We start from the raw sequence: 19,496 nt of genomic DNA, 5'->3' as shown, positions 1-19,496 counted from the left end.
AGGATGCTGCAGGAGCAGCCACGCCCACTGGGGCGGGTACCGGATTAATTCAGCGCTTACAAACAGCGTGTGCTCATTCCAAAAGTCAGCCTGTGACGAAGGGCAGGAGCCCGAAACGCGTTGGTATATTGACTTTTAAAGACTGTGTGCTGCTGGCGGTGCAACTTCTTTGTTACAGTTTGCATTAAATAGATGCAGATAAAATCACCCGTGTGGGCTCCATCATTCGAGGTAACTCTTTTCTTGTTGATATATATATATATATATATATATATATATATATTTCATTACTCACACAAACGTATACACTTTATATTATACCTTTCTGTGCCTTGGATATTTTTTCTTTAAGACAGTCTGCGCTCCTTCTTCAGTTCTACCATCCACGCCAGCCCTTTCCTTACCTGGTTACCTCTATGAACACTTTGCCAATATTCTCAGACTCTCCCTTTTCAATTCTTCCACTTGTAAGTGTATATCCAAACTTTAGCACTTACTCATTGGATGGGGTGCATTTAAAGCACTAGGATGCCACTGAAACAATCATTTAACTTCACCATACATGATTATACTCTCCCTGTTTCTCCTCCTTGAATTCGTTAGGAATTTCATGTCTATCTCATGTCTCCTTCATATGTCCACCCACTTTAATTCCCTTTCTAGCAGTAAACATTTTGGGAAAAACATTCTTTGTAATAATAACCAGTTCATTTTATTTGGATTGCTCCATTAAAAACACAGGTTCATTACAACCAGGTAGAAATCATCAATCAAATGGCAACACAGTCAAGGTTAGATTTGGTTTTCTTAATGGTTATGCAAGCATAAACACTAAAGTGCAAGTCAGATATTTACAAATTGAACACAGTTCAACAAAGTGTTTTAAAGCACATTCCAGTGGTTGGCATATTCTCTTAATTTTCACTGTACACACAGGAAATTAATTGCATTCCACTAAAGGTGTTATTAAACTCATTCAAGATAGGTCTAATGAGCCAGTTTCGAAGGGAATCATAGCGCCTACATTCTAGGATAAACTGCAAACAAATGTCCTAGCTAACAGGTATATAGTTAGAATCGTTCTGAACCTTTTCTATTTTTCTTTCAGCTATACCTCCTTCTTACCCACGTAAGAGTAATAAGTCCTAAGTGTCAAAATATGTGACTGAATCTCTAACTAATCATGCCTAATGTTCCAGAGATAACTAACCTTCTCAAAGGAGTAATCTACAAGGACAAGGAGATGTGTTTAAGACTCTGGGGCATATTATCAAGGGATTTATCTCCGCTTTTTTGGCTTTAAAAGCCAAGAAAGCGGAGATAAAATTATCTCCCTATTACCTAGCTGTCGCTAACACCAGTTAGCGACAGCTAGTAGGAGATAGCGATCATCTTGGGCCCCGCTTTGCATGTCAGAGAGATTTATCACTAATGACATGCAAAGTGGGCGTGCCAAGATGTTAGCGACTGGAAACAGTCGCTAACATAGCTATCTCCTATTACCAACTTTTGGAGATATTTGCGCTAAGCGCGAATATCTCCAAAAGCTAACACCTGCCCTGAGCAGTTCTTAGCCATGTTATCCAATGGGAGGTGGATAACATGGCTAAGAGCATTCGCTCGGTAATGCATGAATATCGCTGACTTTACAGCGATATTCATGCCTTTCGGCCGATTTTTATCGTTTCTGAGATAAACCTTGCTAATAGCAAGGTTTACCTGCGATAAAAATCGTCGAAGCTCGGCGGTAAATTTTTATCGCTAACCAAGCAATAGCGATAATTATCGCTATTGCTTGGTAATATGCCCCTCTGTTCCCAGTAATAATGCAGGGACAGAATTTTATATGTCATTTCTAAATTTCTACTTTTTCCTTTGATTGGGCCTTTCATTACTACATTAAATCAGTTAATGTTGACCTTTACTTCCTAATAACGCCAGACTCAATGAGGGAGTTCACTAAATCTTTGGCTAAGGAGATCCAAACCATAATTTCCTTTAAATACCTTGAGGGCCCCAAAAACTCTCTACATTTGTCTTATATTGTTTCCTGTGGTTAAAATAACACAGAGGCTCAAGCCTCACACCCGAAGCATAGTGTGGTTAAACATTTCTTGTAACAAAGGTAAACGTGGTGAGGGAATACGTCCACCAAAGTTGTCACAGAATTGAAGCCATCCCTCTAAATCGAGAAATTCACTTTCCATCTAAATGGAAGGCCAATCCAGGGTAGGGGTATTCATTAAGAGACTCACCCTGATCGCTGTTAACACATAAGAGGCTTTTATATATGATTTTACCAAATACTGCCACCTTGGGTTTAGTTGTAGTATTTGCCGGCTCTGTTTAATTGGTTCGACAGAACTTTCGGGGTAAGAGAAATTAGAGGTGTATCACCTCCATATTAGAATGTTTTGTTATTATACCAATTAGGTTGTGGTGGGTCTAAGCTAATTGTACAACTACATTTCCAAAGTCATTAATATATAACAAAAACAAAATATGTCCTAAAGAACAATATTAATGGGCCACCCCATCAGTATATATTTTGGTTCTTGTACGACCACCCCTCCTCAGTCTGACCCAATTAGTGGTACCCACATAGACCAATTCAATAAGGGATATTAAGCATTTGTCCTTGCCCAAGGGTGCAAGCTTTGGCCATATATATGTTCTGTTAACTGAGCTTTCCTCAACCTTGAACAGAACTTTGACTCTGCTAAGAGTCATAGGTTTTTGAAAGGTTGAGGAAAGCTGCAAATAACAGGTTTCATGAACTTTTATATGCTTCTCATACATGGTTTTCAGTATGAGTGAATATTTCAGTCTACAGTGATTTTGACAAAATCTTGTATGGGAATATGGGATAATGATGCCTGGAGTTATCCATTCTGAACAACCTTGGTATCCACTTTGGAGCAGAGTTATCAAGGGTTTGCACCTCCAGAAAATCACAAAAGTGACACAGACCAATGCAAAGTGTTGTTGAAATATTTACTTTCCAATGTATTTTATTAGTGTGGGATCATTGCTTTGCACTACAAGTGTGTTACTTTGTGTCAAGGGGTGTTATATGAGTGGTACAGAAGTATTCCCATGCTACCAACCACGGTTTTGGATATAAAGACCTATCTACTAACATGAGTAGACATGGCTTTGCAACAAATAAATATGCCTCCTTGAGGCAAGTGCAAATTAGGAGAAAAGTTTTGTTAGATTTCAAACTTTGCATGTGTATTGCACCGTACATCACACAAATAAATTGCAACACTATTAAAGTTAATGTAAGTACAGGATTTTGCACTAGAGTTTACCCTTCCAGTACAAAACCTTCCCAAATGCTACACACACACACCTTTGCCCTGCGGTATAAAGTTGCATGCATGGTGATAGGCAGCCTAATTGTGCACCAGTATTTGGGTAGAGAACAGCAGTGTCATATGTTAGTAGGTATGGCACTGTCATGCTCTCTTCCTGTCACACAATGCAGCATAGCGACCTTGATTGCTATGTTGCCTTGCGTAAAATATGGTTAAATCTGCCCCCCTAAGCAGTGCTTAATTTGAGCCTGTGGTTTCCGCTGCTCAGCACCAGCACTTAATTGTTAACATCGACACTTATGACAGTCTGCCACATGGCGGGGCTGTTTGTCTAATTTAGAGAAGAGCAGAACAACTACAATATACATTAAAATTACTAATACCTACCCCTAAACCATTCTCATAGCTTTGGGGGCCTGGGACAGGCTGATTTGTCACACTTGTAGGAGTGCAATGGTTAGTATGTGGGATGATAGAGTCATTGGCAGTGCTGGCAGGGGCAGTGGGTGGCTGCAGTGGCCTCCTGAAGAGGGCCCTGCCACTTATTTATTTACAAATTAAGCACTGCCCTAATGTGTGCATTTTTCTGTAATATCTACAAGACTACGGGCCTATACCAGATATTTCACGAGGCTTTCCCTGGTGGTCCTTCATTTCCAGTATCATTATATTAACCCCGTCCCCTTCCATCCATAACTTAACTTGGCCTCCGCTAATCCCTCCTTAGCATTTTGCTGCTTGGTCTTGTGCGGCACAGTTACTAGACACCCTCCACTAGAGTAGCCCACCATGCATCTTAATTCCCTGACCTATTCCACTCATTCAGCTACTAAAACCTAATTAGTCCATATTTCTTTTTGAATCTCACAACTGCATTTTACACCAACTCAAGCCTTATTTTGTCATAGTTTTACTTGACGTTTCTCTGCGAACTTCTAGAGTGGCTTCATTGCTATTAACATATTGCAGAGCATTTTGGGAGAAAGAGCTCTATACATTCTCAAATAAATAAAGAAGTAGAGCAGTGGATTCAACACTTAATCCCACATTTCCATTATTAATCTTAGCATGAGCCTCAGTTTGAACTGTATGGTAAGAAGAATTTCACAGGCTTAAAACTAACAACTCTTTGATAATATCCTTTTTAAAGTATTTATGCTTGTTATTTAAAGCTTGTTATTTTCTTACGAATAGAGAAGTTAGGGTTGAGCCTTAAATAAGTCTGACAATTTCATAAACAGCAGGCATCTTGACCCATTGTCCAGCAGTACATGGAAACAAGTCTCACAGCAGAGCAAGAGATTTTTTTTATAAATAAGCTTTTATAGAAACTCGCAGTCTTTTAGTTTTGAGCAAATACGAATTCAGTGAAATTAAGTACAGGGCAATCAACCCTATTAAAACAGGCAGCAAGGCACAAAACACCTATCCACTTCTTTAAATCCACAGACCAGCATTCATCTGTGCAAATATGGTTCCAGGATAAAAACACTGCTCCATAATCAAGCATATCCGAAGCAGAAGTAAAAAACACGCTTTTTTGGGCAGTTCCCCTTTGGCCTGAGAAAGCTCCTGCACTTTTGCAATCAGACAGCAGAGAAGTGCAAAAATACAGTGACTGGAGCAAAGCTTCTGGACACAGCTTCTTTTCAAATCTGCAATCATCTGGAGTAAGTCAAAAAAGCAGCCCATCTCAGAGCACAGTTTCTCGCGTGACACCGATGAGGCTATGAGGCCGTTCATGGTCTGCCCTCTGGCTTCTCAACTCTATCCTTGGTCCTTCAATGGTCGTAAAAGTGCTCAGATCACCACAGCTCTCCAGGTGGAGTAAGCCCGGGTGTCTTCTTAAAGGGCATGAAGGTGGTCTCTTCGAAGAAGCCGGCTGAGCAGGGGTCATTACCTTAGTATGAGACAAGAAGATGGAAAACAAAAATACAATCTCAAGTCAATAAAGCATTACATGATTGAAATCCAGATGATCCCCAACATTTGAAACTACTGCCCTTTACTTTACAGAGGTAATGGACTGCCCTGAGAGTGTCAAGAGTATGAGAAGGTCAATCGGTGTCCCGTGCTCATGTAAACAGCTTGAAAGGAAAGCAAGAGGCATGAGCAGTAAGGCTAATGGGCACATCCCAAAGCGAAAACATAAAATCACCAAGTTAAATAAATCAGTCACTTTTAACTAAGTTTACGTTACTTCTAAAATACAATTTCTTATAAATGAATAGATGCAATCCGTGGCCCAGGGGTGCACGAATTTATTGCTGGATTACACAATAAGTGTGTATGCTGGCGGTCAGACTTCTTGTTTTACTGGTTTTAAATAACAGACATTATTGCTTGAAAGAATCCTTTGGCAAACGCTGCAGAAGGTTTATACATTCTGTACTTACTGCTGAGCTACATTATTTCATTCATAATAGTCCAGAGCAGGCCAACATATTTGCCCCTAAATAAATATTGGTCCCCCATTATGGTTACTGTTGAAAATGACCTTTTTTGAAGGGTTATACCCAAACCTTTTGCTTCTTCCGCCATTGTTTTTCCGGACCTGTAGTTGTTGGCCATAGGACTCTGGGCACTTTACCACTGCTGATCAGTGCTAAAGTGTATATGCTCACTGTGTAAATTGTTATTATGATTGGTTACCCATGATTGGCATATTTGTCTTACCAGTAGGTCTCTAGTAAAGTGCACTGAGTGTGCCAGGGCTGGTAATTCAAATGTTACTAGTCGGCTTGCAGCCCTGATTGTGCCATCCACATGAGTAGCCCTAAAAAGATGTCTCAGGCCTGCCACTGCAGTGCCTGCGCGCAGTTTGTTAACTGCCATGTCGACCTGGCAAAGAGCTCTTCAACATCGTGAAGGAACTCGCCAACCTCAGCTCCAGCGACACCCCGCCGCCACAAGACCTCTGCGACTCCCTAGCCACCTTCTTCCACCGCAAGATCATAGAGATCCACAACAGCTTCAACACTCAGACCCCTCGACAGCCGCCGACACCACAGACTCACCGCTCCCCAGTTACACCGGCCACCTGACCTCCTGAAACCACGTCAATGACGAAGACACCCTTAAAACCATGAACACCATCCACTCTGAGTCACTGTCAGACCCCTGCCCCACCACATCTTCAACAAAGCAAGCTCCATCATCACACCCCAACTCTGAAAGATTCTCAACAGATCCTTCAAGACCGCCACCTTCCCAGAAAGCTGGAAACACGCAGAGATCAACGCCCTAATCAAGAAACCCAAGGCAGACCCTAAGGACCTCAAGAACTTCCGGCACATCTCCCTGCTACCATTCCCTGCAAAAGTCATCAAGAAGATCGTCAACAGACAACTGACTCGATTCCTCGAAGAGAATAATATCCTGGACTCATCCCAGACCGGTTTCCGCACCAACCACAGCACCGAAGCCGCCCTAATCGCCGCCACCAATGACATCAGGACCCTGCTGGACAACGGCAAAACCACGGCCCTCATCTTCCTATAGACCTCTCGGCCGCCTTTGACACCGTCTGCCACCACACCATACGCACACGCCTCCACACTGCAGGGATACATGACAAGGCCCTGGACTGGATCACCTCCTTCCTCACCGACAAAACCCAGAGAGTCCGCCTCCTTCCATCCCGATCCGAAGCCAGAAAGAACACCTGCGGCGTACCCCAGGGGTCATCCCTCAGCCCGACCCTCTTCAATGTCTACATGACACCACTCGCCAACATCGTCCGATTGCACAACCTCAACATCATCTCATACGTCGACGACACCCAGCTGATACTCTACCTCACCAAAAACCCTGCCACTGCCAAAGCCAACTTCCACGAAGGAATGAAGGCCGTCGTCGAATGGATGGAGAACAGTCGCCTGAAACTGAACTCAGACAAGACGGAGGTCCTCATCCTCGGCTCCACCCCCTCCACCTTAGACGACTCTTGGTGGCCGGCCTCGCTGGGAGCTGCACCAATACCCACCAATCACGCACGCAACCTGGGGTTCATCTTGGACTCATCACTGTCAATGACCCAGCAAGTCAACGCCGTCTCCTCCTCCTGCTTCAACACCCTCTGCATGCTTCGCAAGATCTACAGATGGATCCCCACCGGAACCAGAAGGACGGTCACCCAGGCCCTCGTCACCAGCAGGCTGGACTACGGCAACGCCCTCTACGCAGGAACCAAGGCCAAACTTCAGAAGAGACTTCAACGCATACAGAACGCAACCACCGGCAGCGGATCCTTCGCCCACCTTGCCGCCAAGACATGGGACACCCTTCCCATCCACCTGCGACAGACCCAGGACCTGCTGACCTTCAGGAGACTTCTCAAGACCTGACTGTTCGATCAGTAGCAGCCCCCCCCCCTCAGCGCCTTGAGACCCTCACGGGTGGGTGGTGCGCTTTTACAAATTTCTGATTGGTTGATTGAAACACTGCCAATTCCGTTTTTCACTATTGAAAGGCTATCTTGTCCATAGGCCAGAATGGGGAAAGCTCTGTAACATGTTTACCTGCATATCTTCCCAAAGGAATGAGATAGAAAATTGAAGTCTAGCATCCCTGAACTTAGAATTTAATAACGCATCTTTTAGTAAGGATGGTTTTTAAATTCTGTGTTTGAAAATAGCACTTTTAGAAAGTGGCTATTTTCTTGTTCAACCTTTCTGTGTGCCTCTGCCTGTTTGTGAATGAATGTCTGGCTTGAGAATGACAGGGGCTGGGGTGGCTACAGGAGTCTGGGTGAGTCAGCACTAGGCTGAATAGACCTATCTGCATTTGAAGTGGTGGGAGGAGTAGCACCTGGGCCTGAATAGGGCTTTGCCTGCCTTCCACAATGCTCGCTCCACCTCCTGTGGTGCATCTGAAGACCATGGCCTACACTGACAAAGGAAGAATTTGTGCACTGGCAGGGGCACCCAGAACTGGTTTGGACGGGGTCCAGGACGCCTCACACATAGAGAACAAAGACTTTTGGGGTATAAATATGAGAGCTGAAACCCCTGAAAGTTAGACTACTTTGGAATCAAGGATGAACCTTTGCTAAGAAGAACAGCTGAAGAGACTGAGAAGTGCTGCCCTTGCTGTGTGTCTGGGGCTGGCCTGCAGTTTGCTGATTCAACTAAGGAAGGACAAGGGACTTTGAGTGTGCTGTGTGCCCCCTGCTTGAAGAAAGGACTTTGCTGTGTCCTGAAAAGAAAGTCTCCAAGGGCTTGAGAAGAGCTGGCCTCCTGTTGCGGAAACACAGGGATATAAGTGTCCAAGACTACTTCGTGATCAAGAGGAACCTGCTGCCAAAGAGGACAGCTGAAGAGACTGAGGGGAGGTACTGCCCTTGCCGTGTGTCTGAGCTGGCTTGCAGTTTGCTGTTTCTGCTGAGGAGAGGATCAAGGGGCTTTGCTGTGTGCAGTGTCCCCTGCTTGAAGAAGGACTTTGCTGTGTGCTGTGGCCCTCTGAAGAAAAGTCTCAAAGGGCCTGAGAAGAGCTAGCCTCCTGTTTCTGAAGTCCCAGGCACAAAAGGACTTCATCCCCAGCTTCCCTGAACTTCCTTGCTGGGAGTTCCAGTCTGCCAGGAGGGCCTGTAACTGTGTGTGAGACCTTTTTGCTGTAGGGAGCTGGAAGCGGGAAGCAATGAGAGAGAAGCGTGACGCTGCCACAGCAGCTGCTGTGGCATCATCGAGGAAGCGTGTTGACGCTGCCGCTATTCACCATTGCATCAATGGAGAAGCGTTCGGCCGCCACAGAGGGTGCCGCCACATCACCGTAGAAGCGTGTCACTGGGCCGGTCACGGCTCAGAAAACCAGTGAGTTCGCCACACGGCCGTTGGGTGTGCACACATCGCCTCTACATTGTCGCATCACAGTAAAGACGCCATTTTCTTGCATCGCACCGGATCGTCGCAACACATCGAGGCGCCATCTTGTCGCATCGGAACCGGAGCATAGGAAGAATTGAAGCATCGCCTTCTCTGCAACCCCTTTTGTTTGTTTTGCGTTACGCATCCCAGGTACTTTGTGAGTAAAGTGCCGCATTTCACGTCTACAAGTTTTTTTTTTTGCAACAACCTTTCTAAAGACATTCTACTGAGTTGTTGTATGTTGGATTTTTGTCGTTTTGGTCTTGTTTAATTTAGATAAAGATATTTTATTTTTCTAAACTAGTGTGGTGTCCATTTGTGGTGTTTTTTACTGTTTTACTGTGAGTGTTGGTACAAATACATTGCCTTTGGGATAAGCCTGTCTGCTCATGCCAAGCTACCAAGGGGGTGAGCAGGGGTTATCTAAAGGGTGTATCCCCCTTACCCTGACTAGAAGCAAGGGTCCCTATTTAGTCAAAGGTACCTACCTCTGCCAACTAGAGACCCCCATTTCTAACAGTTACAAATATAAATATACTGCCAATATTGAATTGAAGATCAAGAGCCAGCCTATAGTAGGTGACAGAAGGTTATGACAAGCCAGAGGAAGCCTTGCTGGAAAATCACAAGGTTTGTCCAGGGAAGAATCCATGAAAAATCAACTGGATGAAACTATAAGAGCTAGAAGGACCACCAGTAAGAATGGAGTGGTCACTGAGATGAACACCAGCCTCTTAAGTGGATCAGGAAACATATTGACTCAAGAATAGGTTGCCAACGAAACAGTCAATCTAGCAGTCCCCTAGACAGAAAGGTTCCAATGCAAACAACTCAACACCCAAAACGACAAGGGTGGCGAATCAAAGCAGTCATTGAAGGATGAAGCATGGTAGAAAAAGGAAAGGAAACTGATAAATTCGACTATGTCTACTCCCTTTTTGGAATGTAGCCATCAGACATAGAATGTTAGGGTCGGATGGTGCCGGGAGTTCTATGTTCTGCCAGTTGAAATGTTGGCTGCCTGAGATGAGGAGCTGTATGAGCAGCTTGCATTATTGATAGACTTGACTTTAATAAATGCACTGGGGCATATTTATGAAATAGAGGCGCAGTGCACTAAGTCACCTTCCTTGCCTGCCTTGCGTCACAGAGAAGGGGCAGGAATGAACCATATTTAAGGCATATGTGCATTCCTAACTTTTACCCCTTCGCTGGAACACAATGGGCAGCCTAGTGCCAAAGCTATGGTGCAAGGGTGCTTGCATTGCATGCAGGTTTTTTTTTTACAGGAAGGTATACCTTCCTGCACAAAAGCAATCCTGAGAGGCATATTCCTCTATTTATGTGTGCTGCAGATTGCAACACACATAGAAAGTGGTAGTAACAAAGAGAAATAAAGAGATTTCTCCTTGTTACACCTCTCCTGAGGACGCGTATGTATTTCCAGTTTTACAAGGTCCTGTAAATTTGGGAAAGCGTCAAAAACCATGGGAGTTGCATGGGACATTCATGCAATGCCCATGGAACGCCTTCCCAGGGCTGAATAATGCAATACAGCGATTTGAGCTGCATTACTATACTCCCGATTTTTAGACCCACTGAAAGCCACCACACACAGTAGCTTTGCATGGCTTCAAAAATCTAACTCAAGGTTTGCTGCTCTCTTGCACCACATTACGTGGTGCAAGAGCGACACAAACAGGGTCAAAATATGGCCCACAGAGTTTACTGCTGTGTCCATTCTACTTTACATATTTTCGAAGAGCTTTGCTGCGTGCCACTGGATATCTTAGGGTGGCCTCCTTCACTTGAAGGCAATGTTGCTGTGCACCAGCAACAGTACCAACGTTATCAGACCAGATGTTCCCTGGTTCCAGCAATGTGAAGAAGGAAAGGACATGTTTAGCAGGCAAAGCACTTAACCCTGCCAAGCAGAAGCAGTGTAGTGTCGAAGTCAGGCTACCAGGCAAAGTGTAAGGCCTGCCAGGCTCAGTATTGCCTACGTTAAAATGTGTGTGTGTTCCGATACTGGAAGTTGATTGGATGCAGCATGAATGATTCTGAGGTCAGGCACCATCAGGCATTTCAGGCCTACCTCTGCACTGCATGCCAAGTGCCAACTCTCTGATCACCTAGCTTCATCAAGTACGAATTTTGGATTAAGCTGTTTCTAGGGTGTAGGGCAGCAAGGCAGTTCTTTTGACTATTATTTCTGTTTTGTAGTTCTGCAAAATAACACCAGGTGTACTTCATTAATGTTTTGTTGTGTTCCTTTTTTTTAGCAACTCTGATATTCTCATCCACAGACATGTAAATTGTTTGTGCACCATCAGTATTTTAAGCTGTTTCATGTAATCCTAATGTATGCTGGAAACAATGGCACAGAAGCTTTGTGAAATATCTCATCGCAACTGATGGCAAAAAGTTAGACAACGCAACAAACACAAGCTGCCCTTGTTCGGGTCTGATGGTCAGCGGAATTTCGAAAATTTCCACAAAACTTAGGTTGACAATCTTCATTTTGGGTTGTGAGATGAATATTCTTAAGCCAAAGAAAGACTGGGCAAGGACTTCTCTAAAGAACCCAACACTGTGGTGGAGATACACCGTCTCTTCACCAGATGCTTAATGATACATGAAACTGTTGACCAGTATTTGGCCGGATTTACTATTTTGGTGTCCTCATGTGACTTTGATGACTCTGAAGCTCAGTGCCTGCGAGATCAAATTGTTGTAAGCGGCTTCATAAATAACTGCCAGAAGCAGCTCTTGTGCAGCAGGAAACCTGCGCTGGCTTAAACTATCGATATCACCAAAGGTGTAGACCGGTCAGCCATAGCCACCAGGGAGCAGTAATTCCCACAATTCAACTGTATCTATTGATCTAATTTCTAACTTTTCAAAACAAAACTGTAGTAAGGAAGAAAAAAGAAAAAAAGGGAAGGCTATTCCCCAAGCAAACCAGTTGTTTTAGATGCTTGCGGTTCACGCTTCCATATGGATAATGTTTTCACATGTCCAGCATTCAACAAATCCTGGAACAACTGTAAGAAGGTCGGGCACTTTGCCTAGATATGTAAGGCAAATCAAAAAGTGGCTTACGTCAGCAGCTTACAATAGGACTACTTAGCCATGGAGATAGACAATAGGAAATCTGTATTGACTGTGAAAGCCATTTATAATGTTTGGCTGGGATTGGAGGAAACATGCATTCTCTCCAAATCTGTGTGCTGGGCTGGGGCTGTAGCAAAAATACACACTCTTATAACAATGAAGAACGTCACCTGCCTGCCTGATCACAAACCACTCCTGGACTACAGAGCTCACAGGGAAAATCTTAGGCTGCAACAGATGGCCTGCTGGTCTGTAGGCGGTGGACATCGAGGCTACTACTGTCCAGGTGAAGAGGTTGAACTTCATCTGCCTCCTGTAGTTCCCTTCTCCATTTCAAACAGCCCGCGAGCTTACTTGTTCTGCTCTGCTCAAACCCGACTTTCAATTTTATTCTTTGCCTGATTAATATGCTTTTAATCCACTTTCTCAGATCTTGGCCCTTTGGTCCTCCCATATTTGGACTTTCAGAGTATCCAAGAACCTAAACGCATGTATCACATGGCGCGACTCCATTGGATTTGTTCGGATTCTTAACACAGAATGATTGAACACTCCCATGTGCAATGAAATCAGAGAAATGTTTTGTGACCAAGGAAAAAGATGGCTTTGAGGGGGTCAGATGGCAGTTTGTCTTCTGAATCCATATTTTGGTAAGTGTGGGTGGACAGGTTTTGCTAAAAAAAAACAATAAGCACTTCAGAAATGTTGCAGGACAGCATCTCTCTTAGAATAGCAAATGTTCTTTGTTGCTAAACATGATGTGACTTTACAGTGATGGAGCACGGACAGTGCATCTTACTAAAAAATCATTCTGTCCCTGCTTAGGACATGCTTGGCTGAATACTTCCCCAACATATGACAAAGCTTTAAAGAAGAGCAAGAGTCCTGAAAGTCAAGGCTGAAGGAGACTGACGTAGGCCTTTGACCAACTTGACATCTACATAAACCTGGCATTTGTGGCAGGCTTTCGCTTCGCTTCATGACTGAGTTATGCTCTTTTGCGTGCGTCAGCCAATGTGATTCCAATCACAAGTTATTTTTCCTTTGTTTCTTGTGTCTATGATACCATTTTTCTAATTTAAAGTCCCCAATGATGTTCCTGGAACTGAATTTGCCAATTTTGTTTCCTGGCATTGCGTGTGTGCTATTGCAGTAATCCCAAGATCTGCAACATCATCCCTGTATCCATCAGGACTACTCCAATGCTGCGCCAATTTAGGAAAGAGTTGAAGAGGCACATCTTTAAAAAGCACAATATCACAATGTATTAACAGTCCACAAACCAACTACCTTGTCTTGCACTCGCTGGCCTTATCCTTGTCCTTGACCTTTTGGCTAGATTTATGCTACAGAAACACTACATACATATATACATCCAAAGATTGTAGACTTTGGGCGGGCTACAGGCATAGCTTGTGTACTATGAAGTTTGCCTGGCTGTGAGCCCTTCATCTGTCGATTTCACTGGCTCACATCTGCTGTATCCAAAGGATGGAAGTCGTGAGGCTGCGGTCCTCAGCGGAAAAAGTACTATGCAGGGAAGTGGTCAAATATCCAGAGATGACCTGGGGGGCACAGATGCTCACACTGAGGTTTCCAGTCCTTGAGTACAAGGCATTTCTATGGGTACAGTTACCACATGTTCTGAGACAACATTCATGTTTTCAAGCGTACATTCTGATGGAGATATACGCCTGATCGAGGTGCAAGGTGGGTTTACCAGATTGTCCTGTAACCAGTGATTCTGTGATTCCAGTTCTAGGCTTTACTTGTGCATTTCGCTGCGATCATGTACCATACCTGGGCCTGGATTTACTAAGGGTTGCTGGATGCTCAGGTGCACCATGCAAATGAGGACTGAGCCTTTGGGCTTTTATAATTGAAAGTAAAATAATGCAATGTTTGCATTACTTTGTGCTATGCAAGTGTCCACGCAGACCTTAGTAAATAATCATACTGTATATTTATGTTAAAAGTAAAGTGAATCCTTTGGTAACCGAAGGGGAGGGAATATGTGCACGCACTGTACTGCTCAAGTGGATGACTGCTGATGCTTTTGTGTGGAATGCATGTGGGTGCAATGGTTTGGTGTATCAAGCTGTAACTTGTAAGGATGAACATTTTTTACTTGTGGATCACTTGTTAGATTTTAAACTGGCATCTCTGCTTAGGCATAATTTGTGGTGAAGTGACATCCTGCAGTCTTTCATTTGGTGCCATTCTAATCAGAGACCAGGCCATATTGAAATCAGCCTTGGTACTGCATTAATAAACCCCATCCAGCTCAAACTGGCAAGTTATGTCCCCTGTAGAAAGGAAAACAAGAAATTACTGTTTTCAGCCTAAATAGGTCTCATCAGTGAAGTATAGCTTGAATCCCTTTGCACAGGGAAAATGAAGCTCACGTCTGGGCATAACTGGCACATTTTTAGTGTATCAACTAAAACAAGCAACAATGTGGTGGAAGGATTGTTTGGTTTTAATCTCAGCCACTTGCAATCCCACAGGGCCGCATTCTACTCCATCATTTTTCACCAGGTGCCTCATTCTAAACAAAACCCAGCAATATGCAAATCAGTCTAGTTCCTGGCTCCAAAAGTAACAGTCCAGCCCAAACTGCTAGTCCATGTACCCTCTGTATGGGAACACAAGCAACCCAGACCGGTGTCAGCCTTCATAGGCCTCATCAGTGAATACAAGAAATTACTTATCCTTTAAAGCATTAATTGCTTTCAATTTAGCAGCATAACAATTGCTCTGTTTTGAACAATGAAAAATGTCTAGTTTCTTTATGTAAAGAATTCAGATTTGTAGATAGGTAGGAAATTGAACTTAATAACTGTTCACAATAGAAACAATTCCAGAGATAAAACTTCTCTGTTTCCATAACGTCAATAATCTAGGTAACAGACTATGGATGTTGTTTTTTTGCAACAAATAACCATTCTGCATGAGTCTCCTCATAGATACCCCACCCAGTTGACTGTTCCCTAATCTCTTCCCACTGAGGTATGTCTCTTGTACTTCTAAGTAAAGGATATCAATCAGAGACAAGAAAAGAACCACATGGAATTTAAGTGAGCTGCTGCCTCCAGCGGACCTAGAACTTGTCATGATGCTTTCCTATCCTGTCACTTGACTGTACTCTCCAGCAAGGTATTCTGAAGTGAACTTTTGCTCTGAATGCAGTACTTCCATTTTAATATTAAGCGGTATGTAACTAAAACCAGCATTGACCACAAAAACACAATTAAAAGGATGAAATCTAACTTTTTTAGTTGCGTTTATTAATTATCAGACTATACATGACCTTGGCCATCCTCCAGTGACTGTTCCATTATTTTCACTTTGATTGCACATTATTTATCCGACAAATGTTTGCTGAGGATTGTCAGATTTGTCTGGCGCAGCAAATTATTAACATAGATGAGACGTTTTTCCAAGCAGGTGACCCCTTCATCATACATATACAGACATAGCCTGTTTGGTATATCATGAAATTCAGCTTTACATCTGAACTAGGCAGTCTAGCCATTGGCTTTCCAGGAGCCCATGGATATTGATGGCGATACTTGATTTTCAATTGAAATTCTGGACAAATTCATTAAATAAGAAGGCACATTTAATGAATCAATAATGTGGAATGAAATACCTGATCGAGGAAGTTAGCACTTGTTATCGCTTCATCCATATGCTCTTCATCCGACTTAAGGACTGACTTGATGTTGTCCACCAGCTCCTGTATGTCAGGAGTCATGCTGCAAGAGGACTCCTCTAGAAACCTGGCCACCAGGAGCTTAGTGTCTATGTAGGACTTGTAATCCACTAGTGACCGAGGCCTTGCTCGAGCAGCTCTGGACCGCAGTGCCCTTCTCAGTGTGACAGCAGTAAATTTTGGCCTCAGTTCAGTTTGTGTTGCGGCTTCACAGCTTGCAACGGTTCCTGAAGCAAATCAGAAAGACAACATTTAAGTAATTACAATGCAACAAGTCAGTATTGTTGAAACTCTACCCTTGCCTTGCATTTTCATCTTTCCAGCAGTGACAGGTTGATGTGTTAATGAATATAATTTTTCCTTCAAATTGGTTCAGTCACTACAGTACATAGCACACAGATTAGCGTTTGTACAACAGGTGGCATTTTCTGAAGGAAAAATACAATTATATGTATTTTGCAAGGTCTATAAATAAGTGTACTTGTATCTTGAATGCAGTGCTTTGTTAACTAAATCCAATGTTAAATTATGTAATTTTGAACTGCAAAATCACTTTGAAGGCAAAAAAACAGGTAAATATGGATACGTGAGGGTAGAACTAAATCTAAACAATGGAGATAATATGAAGGATGCAATAACATGCTAAAAACAAAATTTGCTTTTCCACATTTTTTTATGATTCCACTTGTCAAACCCCAGCCATAACAGAAATACTATTGCACCAAGTAAAACTCAAGGTCCATTACCATTGATGCACATGACCCACAGACATAGAAAAGAGACCAGTGCATGACAAAACTCATAATACTGAAACATAACAAAAGAAAACCTCCAGTTGTAATTAACATCGGCATGTATTGTGCAATATAAATGTAGAAACAATAGTGTGTGAAAACATCAGCCCCAGAGTTATTGAAAAAGCAGAAACACCAGTGGGCCAAGCTCCCACAGGTAGCCTGCTTCGTCATTTAGACGACTTGTATGAAATGGCCCAATTTTTCAATTGACGTATCAAGGAAACTAGCAAACTCACAGACAAACAGACAATAGCTGGATGCAGCAGAATACCTACCTACTTTAATGATGGCTATGTACAATGCAGTGTGATCTCAATTCAACACAATCATTTCGATTCTCAATATGTATAAACATATTTTTATAATTGATGTTTTACATTTGAGTTTCTCATCTAGAATGCTCAGATTACCATTTTAGAATTTCAAGATGGAGAATATTTAAGAGAAATTCATTCACTTTTCAGCTACAGTGTGGGAGGTGCAAAATAATGCCATTTGGAAATCAATCTTAAAAGAACTAGGTCAGAAACTGAGAATGCAAATATTAATACAAGCTCTCTTCATATTTGTTTGGATTGAACTAATATTCAAACTCAAGTGTAACAGGGCTTTTCATTCATGTTCCCTTTCTTAAACCTTTCCGAACCCCCCGAAATATTTTCCCATTTCTTGAGTTTTCCTCTACCATTGCAACATCTTAAATCCATCAGCACTTATGACACTACCTTCTGCTCGCAACCTAGTTTTTTTTAATAAATTGGGTTAACCATCCTGGCCCTTTTAAAAATATATACTAGTGTTCACTTTTTTACATTTTCATTCATCACCTTTGTTCACTCACCTTCTCTGTTTTACATCCTACATTGGCCCACCCTCTTTCTACATTTACACTTATTTACACTTTTAATTGATGCATCCTCCATCTTTGGAAGGTTCTTGTTGTGTATATTCCCTAACCGTAATACGATAACACTAAAAGCATTGTGCCCTCCAAGTTTAGTTGACTTATTTTCCCCAGTAGCTAATATTACTCAATTGCTACTTTTATATCCCTGTATCCACTTAGGTCTTGTAGGTTCAACTGAAGTCAATCATATGCTTTATGTTTTCATTAACTAAAAAATGTTAGCTAGCATACATTTAGTTCACAAACTAAGTAAAGACCAGTTTAAAAGCAGCATTAAAGGTAATCACATATTTGCACTGGAACAGATAACATATAGCACCTTTCCAATATATCAATGTAATCTTAATTCTAAGCATTGTAGGCAGTAATTACCCACTTCCAACATAAAATAAGCAATCCAACTGCTCCTGGAATCAGAATCAAAAATGATGTCCACCATGGTATCATAGTAACATTCCTGTGCACACTTTGCTTGTTAGGGATATCTCCAACTACTGATACACAGTACCTTCAGTCTGTTTTGCTGAATTAGTTAAATATGACTTGTGACTTGTATTTTCAGATATGCAACAGTAAGGGCTTGATCACCATGATTGGCCCGAGTGACAGTCTCTTTGGGAGATACCACTCCTCTCTAATTTAAGTCACTTGGTTTCACTGTACCTAGTATTTTTGTTTGCAGCGAAACGAAGAAAGGGGGCCAAGTTCCACGAGCCAAAAGCAGATCGATATTACAACTGGAAAATGGCCAGGTAAGTGGGAGAGCATGTGTAAAAAGGTACTGTAATTCTCTGCTTGTATGTTAGTCTCCACTTCTGGGTCACTATCTCGCAATGGTATGGTAAGAGCGAGGAGATAACATATGTGGCATTAGAAATTATGGGTGCAGGGCTATCATCTTGCAATGACCGTGCTACTCATGAGCTGATCAAGAAGCCAACAAATTATGTGGTGTCCACAAATGCTTTTTAGTACACTTCATCTCTCTCGTTGATTAAACCATATGTTCTAAATCCCCTGACATCAGAGAGATTTTAACATTTGTACACAGTGAAATGTACTCCTTTTTATGCTAACTTTCAGCAACAATGAAAAGAGGACAAACTATTATGAAGTCACCTCAAAAGAACAGTTAAATAAAATCTTCAAAACTTTCTCGACTAAAAAGAGTACCCTAAATTTCCCATCGCTGTTCTGCTCTATTCAAAGACTGAGAAAGGCTTGCTCTCTCGTCTACCTTTTATTAGCTTAAAATCACACAATTCTAATATTTGCTACATCTATACACAGTTCCCATAGATATTATCTAATCAGTTTAGAGTGAAAAGATATAATCTTGGGATCATTAGTTTCTCATGATCCTCCATAATACAGCTCCTCTCAGCGTCCTTCAAACTTACATTTATCTGCAACAAAACAAGATACATTGGAGGAGCCTGACCTTTATCGGATTCAATACCAATTATAACATTCTGCGATGATTTCAACAAACGGAAAGCATTGCTTCTCATGAGAAAGTAAAAAACAAAATAAACACCATGTTCGCCAGCACTGAAATTCAGGTTTCTAAAAATAACAAGCATTTACAATGCAATAGGTCCCCAACTGCGAGTTTTAGAGCTTTTGGTATTGTAAATGGCAATGCCTTTTGAAAAATTAACGGGTATTGTAATTTATAATAGTAATTTTCCACCTGTACCATAACTACCACTATTATTATTACTATCACCACAGAGTAGTAATAGTAATAATTGTAGTGGTGGTTATGGTACTTGTGGT

The 19,496-nt window shown here is 42.3% G+C and overlaps 1 protein-coding gene across 2 annotated transcripts in view; it reads right to left on the bottom strand.

Annotated features, from left to right (window-relative positions):
• Positions 1-689: 689 nt before the first annotated feature.
• Positions 690-19,496, bottom strand: part of ENTREP1 (endosomal transmembrane epsin interactor 1) — a 260,839-nt gene continuing 242,032 nt past the window's right edge. The window contains exons 10-11 of one of the 2 annotated variants that reach the window (XM_078675744.1): positions 15,951-16,240; positions 690-5,220 (exon numbers count right to left, since the gene is read on the bottom strand). In XM_078675744.1, the coding sequence (XP_078531870.1) occupies positions 5,014-5,220; positions 15,951-16,240 (497 nt within the window). In that variant the 3' untranslated portion in view covers positions 690-5,013. The remainder of the gene's footprint in view (positions 5,221-15,950; positions 16,241-19,496) is intronic. The other variant, XM_078675745.1, reaches the window with a different exon arrangement.

This window comes from Lissotriton helveticus, chromosome 2_1 (assembly GCF_964261635.1).
Source record: "Lissotriton helveticus chromosome 2_1, aLisHel1.1, whole genome shotgun sequence".
Lineage (NCBI taxonomy): Eukaryota > Metazoa > Chordata > Amphibia > Caudata > Salamandridae > Lissotriton > Lissotriton helveticus.
This window is presented reverse-complemented; position numbering and strand designations above follow the sequence as displayed.